Below are 12,186 nucleotides of genomic sequence, written 5' to 3' on the forward strand. Positions count from 1 at the left end.
ATGATTTATAATGAAATTTTTAAAATGTTGAAATATACATTTCTAAAAAACACCAGAAGCTCTTTCACTTGGTATGGTAGGTACAGAAATTCATAAGAATGATAAAAAATTGTTTTTATATGTGACCACTGCAGCAAGAATATTATTAGCCCAACGATGGAAACAAGAGCAAATGTCAACAAAAGAAGAGTGGCAAATGAAATTAATGGACTATGCTGAGCTGGCGAGACTAACAGGAAAAATTCAAAACCAGCAGGACCAGACTTTCCTAAAGGATTGTAAGAAAATTATGTTGTATCTGAAAGACAATTGTAATTACCTAACATCACTTGTAGGGTTACAAGAAGTTTTGTAAGGAGGACTATATAAATTAATGGGAAAGGGACTAAAATTAACTGATGCAAGATTGGACTTATAGCAATAAGCATAGTAATAAAATGCAAAAATAAAAAGAAATTTAGAAAACCATTAGAAGGGGTCGAAGGAAGTCTTAGGCCGTGATAGCCAAAGATTTGTTATATGGTGTTGGAGTTGTTATGTTGGAAAATTTGTGCAAAAATCAATAAAAATTATTTTTTAAAAAAGAAGGAAAGGTGTAGACTTAAGCAATCAGCCTGCTGATCTCCCAGACTTTACAGACGCAGGACTGACAGACACTGCAGCATGGAGATGGCTTGTCTGCGTCCAAGCAACCATTCACACATTCTTTATATACAAAGCAGCATTATGTCACTTTGGCCAGGCCATTGCATCACCTCACATGACCAGTTGATGGCAAATACCCAAATCTTACCAATAGATCCCAAGCCCACAGGTAAGGATAACATCAAAGCAAGCCAATTAGCCTATATCAAAGCAAATTAATATAAACATACACGACCTTATTGTTACAACAACTATCAATTAATTGTGGGGTTATTTTGACTACCAAGATGGCATTTGCAGAGTTTCTGGAACAGTTCACTTTTGGTTCAGTGCATACCGTTTTACCTGCCATCTGAGTTGTGACGCTTGCTGACTTTGCAAGTTATTTTTTGTGTTACTTTTCACCCTGACCCACATAAGGCACACTACATGCACCTTTGTTTATCTGCTGGCCTATCATGAGACGCGAGATGAGACTGAGCTCTGCAGGAAGTGTTTTCTTTGTCATGCTCACAGAGTCCCGTTTTTCTTCTTGGCTGAGGCCCGTAAATACACAATTTGGGAATTCTTAAAACTGAAACTTGAGGAGTGATCACAATTCACATCTTGCAAGACTGTCTGGTTCCCACTAAGCATCTCTAAAATCCTGATGCCCCACGCCCCGTGACATATAATTCTTATTATTCAAAAAGTCAGCTCCTATTCATGTGGAGGAAGCCTGAAAGGCCATTCACTGTTAATAACTCATTCTCGAATTGTCCCCCTTAAAAATCGAATTGCACCCTCTGGGGCGTGTGCCCCACATTGGGAACCACAGGTCTAGAGGGTAGCTTCTTTATACAAGCCAGACCACTGGGAAAAAGCAATAAGCAAAAAAAAAATAGAGAGAGAAATGGATACAGACAACAAAAAGAGGTCCCATGTTGCAGACATGAAAATATGCATGACTGCTGATTTAGATAAGCAGAGGTTCCTGAACCAAGAAATAAACTTGCATTTGGAGTAAGATTATTTAAATGCAAGGGAACTCAGTAAGAGGAAGAGCAGTCAGTTTCAAGCTACTGCTTTATGTATTAATGAAGTTAATTGGAAACCATCAAGGCTTTTGTGGCAGCAGTAAAAGAAGCTCAATCCCTGTTCTTTAGAGTTACCAAAGAACTACTGGCAGCCCTTAATGACAAGTACTGGAGGTTTGTAGCTTCTTATCTAGAATTGCGTGCTGAGGTCCCCCAAAACCCCTACCCCAATAACTCACACATCACACATAATTTTTGTTTAAGGTTTTTGGCATACTTTTGGCCACAACTTTATTTTCATACAAATTGAGAGTGGTTGCTTAGGCATTGGTTATGACTATCTGTCCCCCCCGCCTTGGGGACAGCGCTGACTCCCGTGAGTCAGCGTGTGGAGGAACAAGACCAGGGACAGCTGGGACTGCGACACAGACCCTCAGCTATTCCCTGCTTGTTCCTTGGGAACTTACACGGCCCGCACCCTGCTCCAAGGGTTTGGACGAAGGGATGGTAAGCCCCAGAATTCCTTTAACGGAATACCCATCAGCAGCAGCATTGGAGGGGCAGGCACAGCCAATCCATACCCCTCCACCAACCAATTTAACCAATGCCTAACCGCCACAGAGCCTTAGCTCACCGCCAAACCACTCACAAATGCAACCCTTCCTTCAATCCCAAAGCAACCATAGCCAACCAGGTGTCGTTCCCTATAGGGGAAATATTCACCCTAAAGCTGGCAGCAGCCTTGAAGGTAATCACAGGGTGCAAAATCATGGAACCACCTGAAGCAAAGCCTACTTTACTTTATTATTTTTATTTTATTTTATTATTATTTTATTTTATTTTACACTTCCTTATTAACATGCTTCCCGGCCTCTTTGGTGGTAGTTTGTCTAGGCACTGGTTCCTGACTAGCTGCACCTGACCTCAGCAGGGCAGCACTGACGACTGGGCCCCACCATATCGTCAGTACCAGCAACATTGTGGGGGAGCAATGAATCCCAAGGCAATCGCATCCCGCCAGGTGTCGTTCCCCATAGGGGAAAGATGCACCCCCCATCTGCCCCAAAGAGGGGAACAGTCTTGAAGAAAATAGCAGGGTGCAATATCACAGAACCACCTAAAGCAAGGACCTATTTTATTTTATTTTTTATTTTATTTTATATGTTATTTATTTGATTTGATTTACTTTATTTATTTTATTTTCCACCGCCATATTAACATGCTTTCTGGCCTGCTCGGTGGTAGTTTGTCTAGGCATTGGTTCCCGACTAGCTGCACCTGACCTCAGCAGGGCAGCACTGACGACTGGGCCCCACCATATCGTCAGTACAAGTAAACAGCGTGGGGGAGCAATGAACCAGGATCAGACTGAAGCTCACCCCAAATGCTCCCAGGGACTCTTGCGTGGCCCTACCCCTCGAAAGGGGTTGACAAAGCATGGCAAATCCTTGGTTTCCTGTAATGGAATATCTTTGCGCATTGGAGGGGACAGGTGCTCCAACCCCCCCTCCAGACCACCTTGAACCAAATGCCTTAAATTATTTTGAGTCCAGGGAGAGCTGCCATCAACTCAATCCAAGCCCTCTTGCATGCAGGAATGCAAACTTATGCTGGAGGAAGACAGCAAATCATTCTTGCCCAGCTGTACCACCAGCCCTGCGGGAGGACCTGCACAGGTCACACTCGACCGCACCAAAGGAAGGACCTCCTCCCAAAGCATTCCCCATCTGGACATCCAGTATATGTCCACATGGGCAGGAAGACTGAGATGGCGCCCCAGTCCAGACTTGTCAGCGCGCTTGCCAGCCCAGTGTACAATGCTGTGGCCCAAATGTGCACCGCTGCTCCTATGAGAAAAGGAAATAACAGACAAGCATCAGCACAGACATCATTGTGACACTTCCTGATATAACCCTTGTCAGCGTCAGACTTCCAATGACCCGTATTCACAATCCTGTCTACAGACAGGCCCCCAGTGTGCAGCCGTTGCAGCAGCCCTATTCGGAAGGAATGAGGCGTGTTCAGTGGTAGGCAAGCCGCAGGCCGTAATAACTGGTGCACGGCGTAAGCACATTAATGCCTGGCTAACGGGAACCCATGTTCATGCACTAGGAGTGGGCCAGCCCCCAGGGGAATGAAAAGCCAATTTTTTCTGGTATCCATAACCGTGCAAGGGCCCTCCTCATGTGTAATGGGAAGCCTGATTGTGGCACTCCTGCCCACTAAGTCTGTTTTAGAGTTCCCAACTCTAATGACAAGCTCCAAAGCAGATAAGGAAAAGTCCTGAAGCAATAAGCCTCCAGACTCTCAGCCCTGTGCTGGCTCCAACAACCATTTCCCCAACCCTCAGTGCCCAAAATGCAATGGAATACTGAAAGGAGTCTCGCCTTGATCTTTTACCAGCAGAAAAGTTTTAACTTGTTGCAGATCCTGCATAGGTAAAATTGACCGACTTCCTGCCCACTGTCCTATGAGGTTGGAGCCTATTCCAACCTTCCAAGGCCCTGCACATTACAAACTTTATGCAAGGGTCTCTGAAAAATAAAGCTTCAGTATAACAGACATTGCAGCGGACTGAATTCTTATAGTTATAACAGGACGCCCAATCTGCGGCAGGTGGACCAAATACTGCAGGATCTGCTCAGAGGATGGGGGCCAGTTCATCTGAATGGCCGAGGACTGCCAGCTTAAGGCTAAGAAATCCATCCAGGCCTTCCCATAAGAGCTAAAAGCAGAAGGGGAAATGGAAGCTGCTGCTCTCTGTAATTACTAATTGTTGTCAACATGCCACAGGTGGTCTGGAAAAGTCTGGCAATAGCTGAGTCTGGAGCCCAGGATCTGAAGCGCTCCATCTGAAAATGGGATAGAGTGTCAGAGACATCATTAGAGGATCCCGTAATCAGGAGAGCAGAAAGCACAATATTAAACCTTAAGCGGTGCAGCTCAAAAGCATGAGCGGAGGGGCGGAGACTCTGCTGGAGCGTGAGAACTGTTTAGCCAAGACGCTCACCACTACCTGGTTATCAGACCAAAAGCAGATCCGATGGTCACTGAACTCCTCGGGCCACATGTGAACTGCTACTACAATGGGGAAAACTCAAAAGTTAGGTCACATGATTGCCTCACCATACCGGGCTTGAGGCCATGGCTTTGCACACCAGCAGCCCCTGAAATAAAAAACCAAAGGGCAAAGATCCAGCAGCATCAGCATGAACCTGAAAAATCCCTGTGCAAGTATCCTGCCATGGCCAACTACTATTGCATACATATAGGAATTGCAACCGTTGCATGAGATCCCATTGCATGAGAAAGGTAAGGGGACCTCAGGCCGCAGGCAGCCTGGCCTAGTGGGAAGGGAAGGGGCGGCCTGGGGCAACCACTCTGCATGCAAGATTAATTAAGTGACCCAGCAAGATCGGATCTGATGAAGCATCACTTGCTACAGAGGAAGTATTACAAAATAACTTCCTTCAAGGCAGACAGCTTCTCCATAGGCAAGTGGTATGTTTTAGCAATGATATCCAACTGGATCCCTAAATAAAATGGGAATATGGGCAAGTATTGAGGTATTGCTTGCCAGCTTCCAGCCCCGCTTGGGCAGGGGGCATCTTGTGCTGCCATCATAATACGTAAATTTACAGGGCCGACGCTGGCCAGAACCGCTAAAAAAAGTCCCGACAAAACTGCCGCCGAGCCAGCTTCCTTTTCAGACACACACTGTGCAATGCAAAAACACACTCCGTGCAGTGCTCACATAATCCATGCAATGCAACTATACTCCGTGCGATGCAGCTACACACTCCGTTCAATGCAACTACACACTCAGTGCAAAAACGCACTCTGTGCAATGCAAAAACGCACTCCATGCAATGCAACTACCCTCCATGCAATGCAACTACCCACTCTGTGCAATGCAACTACACACTCCATGCAATGCAACTACACACTCCATGCAATGCAACTACACACTTCATGCAATGCAACTACACACTCCGTTCAATGCAACTACACACTCCGTGCAATGCAAAAACGCACTCCGTGCAATGCAACTACCCTCCATGCAATGCAACTACACACTCCGTGCACTGCACACACCCTCTGTTCAATGCAACTACACACTCCGTGCAATGCACTCTCTGTGCAATGCAAAACAAAAAACAAAAACAAAAACCAAACCACACACACTCTGTGCAAATGCCACTACACCCTCCGTGCAATGCACACACACTCTGTGCAATGCACACACACCCTCTGTGCAATGCACTCACACCCTCTGTGCAATGCGCACAACCTCTGTGCAATGCAAATGCAAATCTCTCACGCAATGCAATGCAAATGCAGCCCGTGCAGCGCTGTGCCCTGCAACGCACAGAGCAAACTGCAGTGCGGGCACACAAAGGTGCTTTCTCCCGCTTGCATATTGCAAACGTGGCGCCTGTTACATCCCTCGCAGTGAGGGAACCACCAAAAGGCCCTCGACACTGGACCTAAGTGTCCAGGTAGAGCAATGGGGGAGCATGCAGCTGTCCCATATAGGGACCAATCCTGCAACCTAGGCATTACCGGCACTATGCGCTGACCAGCTGAGCTATCCAGGATGATCCCTAAAGACCCGGGACAGCCTCACCCTGACCCCTGTAGAGGTCCAAGGTGATGTCTGAATCATGATCCCTGCTCCTCTTTGCCCTCCTCCTGGATTGCAGCCTTCGAAGATGCTTCCTTCTGGAAGAAGACACCTGGGGCGTCCACAAGTCATCCCCTGCAGGAGAGGCAAGCTCTTGAGGCATTTGCAAAAGCCCAGTCATAGTCCGCAAAAACTAAACAATGTAAGGAACTGGTGAAACCAATGCTTCATGGACCACATGGGGACACTATTCAGGCCGGAAACGCTTCCAGGCCATCGAATTCTAGGGCAAAGCCCTAGGATCACCTGCCAGGCCAGGCATAAATGTTTCCAGTGAAATAGCAGAGTTGAGGCAGCCCACAGCTTGTCCAGGTACCCCTGCTTGCCCTTTTAGAGGGAAGCACCCCTTCAAGAAACCCAAAGTTCTTTTATCACAAATGGGCTGAACTACCCAGCAACAGAATAGCCCAAAAGGAGCAGTTTGTTTTGTTTTGTTATAACAATGGCTAAGAGGGGGATATGAACCCTGTCTCCCAGGTCCTAGTCCTACACTTTAGCCACTAAATCACAATGGCTCGCCTCTAAAATGGCAGTCGCCACTATCAGGGCAAAACAAACTTAAAGAAAATAAACTTGTTCAGAAACAGCATAGTTCAAGAGCATATACAGAGTGCTCATAGTCATTGGAGGCACTGAGAGCCTCTGCCGCCCTCTGACTGCCTCAGATATACATTAGCAGCAACTGAGCCTGGAAGCAGGTACATTCTTATAGAGAGGTCAGAGACTTAACAATTAACTGCTACCTGTAGCATACTTAGGCTCGGAAGTTATGCCCAGGCCGAATAGGCCTCCATGCCTCTGCTCTTGAGAATCTTAGTCTCATAGCAATATTAAAGGAACTCAAAATAGTGCTCCCGCCCAAGGCTAGATTAAAATTTGGCCAACAGCGCTGCACACACTCAAATAAAGCCAACCTTCGGGGTGCTATGAACGAAAGTGATTCCAGCTAAGCTGAGAACAGCCCTGACTAGCCCCACAATTTCAACAAGAGAAATGGGGGAAACCTTTTTGCGAAAGAAAGGCAAGCCACAGATACAGGGAGAATCTTCCCACAGGGCAGGGTAAGGGGTGGGGTGGGAAATTGAACAGGAAAAAGGGGAATTAAATTATTTAAGGGACTAAAGAGGATTAAAAGAAGGGGGAATTAAAGAAATGTAACCAGACAATGAGAAGTTTGCATCACTGTCCTCCAGACAGTCCAAGTGCTCCATGTGATCCGATGTCCACAGCGAAAGAGAAAGAGAAAGCTGTGGACCTTGCTTAAATAACCACTGATCCCACCCCTAAATTGGCAACATCAAATTTACCCCAGTAACACCATCCTCCAATCTGCTCCAGGCCCCTTGAATCTAATACTGCCTGGCAACCAAGTGGAGTTTTGTTCGGCCCCATCCGCAACACGTGCTCTCTTTTAGTGAGAACACGCTTTGTAGAAAAGCCTCAGAGAAGCTTCCAAAGTAGAGCATCATAACAAAATATTTGTCAATGGGAAATTGTCAATTACTCATACATATTACAGATAATGTTCAGCGTGTATGAGTTGAGAAGAAAGCAAGCCTGATCCCACATTGATTTCATAAGATATGTGACATGGTGCTATAAATGTTAAAGAAGGAAGCATGAAACACCATCTGAAACCAAAGGAATGAAGATTTATATGAACAAGGTACTGACGCAGACTAACCCCCAAAATTCAGTGTTTCTTACTTGTTGTTGTATCATTAAGTGATGCAGTCCCATTGCCACGCAACGCTTCGCCGTGCAGAAAACTAATGGAAATTAGCAAGACTGAACAGGAGTATTCCATCATGGACCTGTTAAGCAAACACAGAGAAAAATATAAAACCCATACTAACATACTCATGTCATGTTCATACTATCACGAAGGAGGTTTGAATTTTATTTTTTTGAAAGAATGACTTTTGTAAGGGAATATGATTTATCTGTTGTGTCCAAAGTCTTATAAGTATTTGTGAAACTACCACCCTAGTGCCCAAAGTCTTATTCTATACCACAAATCTTCCAAGTTTGGAAAATTAAGGGATTTGAAAAACACCAAGAATAAAAACTTGCTACTCCAAAAAAAAAAAAAAAAAAAAGGGAGCTCCAGGCATTACACAGAAACTGCAAGATAGGACACATGCCCCACTCGCCCTTCCTCTTTTCTTCTGGGATATGCAAACTGGGGGTTTCTGCCTCTTCCTCAACATTTGGCCTTCAGTATCTCACCAGGGGAAAGGTGCACAAGTTCTCACGTTGCATATTACATGGAAGTACAAAAAGAGGAAATGCGAGTCACCCACATTTCCTCTGTTGCTGCTTGTTTGCACATCCAAAAGCTGGCAGAGATTACAAGCTGTTCAAGAAGAAATCTGACACAAATTCTAGTGAGTATAAAACTAAACAACATATGCAGAAAATGGAACAAATTCCTAGGTTGTGTGATGATCATTTTGTAACAATCTGCTGCTGTTCCGGTCTACTTTTCTTGCTGACAACTTAGTTTCTTATATGATGAGTTGCTGGATTGTTATTGTTCTTCCACAAGTGAGCACTGAAAACATGCAGTCGGAACTGGTACGCTTGAAGCTGCTACAACACCAGCTCCACTAATACATAAAATAATTTAAGTATAACTCGTAATCATACGACTAGATATTATAACTAGATATTATACTACTGACTGCAGGTCTGGTTTGCCTCCTAAAAACCCACACGCAGCAGGCTCAATTCAGTCTCCGGGGGGGAGGCGGGAGATCCCACTGAATGTAACCAAATCCCTTTTCCCTTCCTTTCCTTCTTCCATACTCACAGGCACATCATGGGAGCTCTCCACATTCCTCCCATATCCTCATCTGTCCCTCTTCTTCCTGCTCAATCAAATAATGCAAGGCTGACCTATAGGAAGGGCTCGACAGTAATTTGGGAGACGTGCTATGCAGAACTGCCTTGGGCATTGTCCCGGAACACCAACTGATGCAGCAGATAGACTGGTGACGGTGGGAGGCAGTGCGAGACAGTGGGATGTCACACCTTGGCCAAAACATATACACCAGCTGCCTATAAATTCCTGCACAAGGTTCGTGTACCAATCTACAAAGCCCTGAACAACTAACTAAAATAAGAATACTCTGGCTGCTTCTCTTTCTCTGTAATGTGTTCACAGAGTGCCCCAACATACACACTGGACCGAACCTACTATATTTTTAAAAATTATTTTGCTTCTCATTAAAGGTACATAGGATTACATTATGAACTAGGCAAAACTAGTTGTCATCTGCCCCTCCCTCATTATACCATGTAAATATACAATACCAGCATGCAGAGAAATCCTGACAGCGGCATAACAGAACTTGTGCAGGAGAGAACCTTTAAAAGTACACAGGGCTTTAAAATATAATTTATCAAAAATTACTGGTTCTAATATGAGATGACAAAGTCAGGAAAAAACTTTTTGAATGGCATGAGTGGATAGAGAAGGGTCAAGAACCGCAATTCAGTACAGTGGTACCTTGGGTTAAGTACTTAATTCGTTCCGGAGGTCCGTTCTTAACCTGAAACTGTTCTTAACCTGAAGCACCACTTTAGCTAATGGGGCCTCCCACTGCCACCACGCTGCTGGAGCACGATTTCTGTTCTCATTCTGAAGCAAAGTTCTTAACCTGAAGCACTATTTCTGGGTTAGCGAAGTCTGTAACCTGAAGCGTATTGTAACCTGAAGCGTATGTAACCTGAGGTACCACTGTAATACTAAATTGTATCACCAGACTTTCCTAAAGCACTATACAAAACATATTTTTTTAGCCTCAGGCAGCCTATATTCATTTCAGTAGTCACTGACAATAACTGAAGGATGAAATACAATCCAAGAATTGACTCAATTCCTAGCTAGTCTTTTTGAGAGCCAGTGTGGTGTAGTGGTTAAGAGCGGTAGTCACGTAATCTGGGAAACCGGGTTCGTGTCTCCGCTCCTCCACATGCAGCTGCTGGGTGACCTTGGGCCAGTCACACTTCTGTGAAGTCTCTCAGCCCCACTCACCTCACAGAGTGTTTGTTGTGGGGGAGGAAGGGAAAGGAGAATGTTAGCCGCTTTGAGACTCCTTAAAGGGAGTGAAAGGCGGGGTATCAAATCCAAACTCTTCTTCTTCTTCTTCTTCTTCTTCTTCTTCTTCTTCTTCTTCTTCTTCTTCTTCTTCTTCTTCTTAAGACACATTATTACAAGCGAAGAACTGAACACCTAAATTCAGCACACCAAGTACAGTTCTAGTGACACAGACAGATCTTCCAGATGGTATCACTGTTCACCAAGTAGCGAAGTTATAGTTGACAGGAATGAATAATAGAGAATTTTTGCATCTCTTCAGTAGTAGTGAGAATGATTACTACCAGGAAATTCAAAATAGTGACAGGCATAACAACCTAATGGGGGTTGGAGAGAAGCAAAGAGGTGATTCTTACACCCGTCCGAATTATTCCTCTTTAGCAATAGAGCTATGGCTTCTGAGAAGGCATACCTTGGATTTCATCAATACAAACATTTTTAAAATGACATCGCGAAGTCCCAGTAAGTTGACAACAATTTACCAATTATGATAGCCACCCCAACCTCATTATAACTCAGCCTTAAAGGTAAAGGTAAAGGGACCCCTGACCATTAGGTCCAGTCGTGGCCGACTCTGGGGTTGCAGCGCTCATCTCGCTTTATTGGCCGAGGGAGCTGGCATACAGCTTCCGGGTCATGTGGCCAGCATGACTAAGCCGCTTCTGGCGAACCAGAGCAGCGCACAGAAATGCCGTTTACCTTCCTGCCTATTTATCTACTTGCAGTTTGACGTGCTTCCGAACTGCTAGGTTGGCAGGAGCAGGGACCGAGCAACGGTAGCTCACCCCGTCGCGGGGATTCGAACCGCCGACCTTCTGATCGGCAAGTTCTAGGCTCTGTGGTTTAACCCACAGTGCCACCCGCGCCCCACAACTCAGCTTTACTTATCTCTAAAATGTGTTCAGAAGATGCTTCAAGAGAATATGTAGGCTACTTTTGATTCACAAATAAGAAACAGGAAAAGCTCGAATTCAATTCTAAATTCACATGGATACTTCCGTCAACTATTCTAAATATATGATTAGATGCTATGGGAGGGAAAGTATATATTAAAATTCTAAAGCAAGGAAGTAGTTTTATGATTTCTGCTTATTTTTTAATCTTTCGAAGACACAAGCAATAAACAAGACAGTACACAGCACAGCTAAAAACGATTCCCAAAGCTGTAAATGGCTTGAGCACTGCACCATTGCTAAACTGCCCTCCTCTCTGTCTCCCATTACAATCCCTAGTATAGGCAGCATCTTAAGCTCACTATTGATTATTCAGCTTACCAACGACGCACAAAGACAACACTTCAAGAGCATACAGTGGTGTGTGCAATGTCTGCCTCTCAGCTATGAAATCCTTTTCCACTGGAGAATTGCCCAAACCTTTGTCTGACTAAAAGAAAATAGATTTTAGATTATTCACATACTAACATGTCATCTGGACCCTAAACTCTTGTTAATCTTAACTATGGTTTGCTAAAAAAAAAATTCCAAGTTCATTAACTGTGGTCTAAAGTAAAAAATAAATAAATAAAAAATTGTTGAAGCAAGCTAAGACTAACCATGTTTTGTCCAGATTTGAATATTGTGACATGGTGTAAGTAATTTAAAATTCAAATGAAAGTTTCCCAGCTCTTCCTTATAATCCTGTAGGGTAGGGGGAGCCAAGGCTTCTGCAGGAAATCCGAATTAGGCCAGTATGACCTGTTCAGATGGGCCAGGAAACAAATGCAACAAATGAATCAATGA

General features: G+C 44.5%; 1 protein-coding gene across 1 annotated transcript in view; it reads right to left on the reverse strand.

The window, feature by feature from the left end:
- LOC308578096 (receptor-type tyrosine-protein phosphatase epsilon-like) overlaps positions 1–11,903 on the reverse strand; it is a gene marked incomplete at its 3' end in the record, with an annotated part of 51,229 nt that extends 39,326 nt beyond the window's left edge. Inside the window, exons 1-2 of the mRNA XM_081178370.1 lie at positions 11,722–11,903; positions 8,053–8,159 (exon numbers count right to left, since the gene is read on the reverse strand). Coding sequence (XP_081034496.1) covers positions 8,053–8,155 — 103 coding nt within the window. The 5' untranslated portion in view covers positions 8,156–8,159; positions 11,722–11,903. The remainder of the gene's footprint in view (positions 1–8,052; positions 8,160–11,721) is intronic.
- Between the last annotated feature and the right edge of the window lie 283 nt (positions 11,904–12,186).

This window comes from Podarcis bocagei (genome assembly GCF_964188305.1).
Source record: "Podarcis bocagei genome assembly, chromosome: W".
NCBI classification, from domain to species: domain Eukaryota; kingdom Metazoa; phylum Chordata; class Lepidosauria; order Squamata; family Lacertidae; genus Podarcis; species Podarcis bocagei.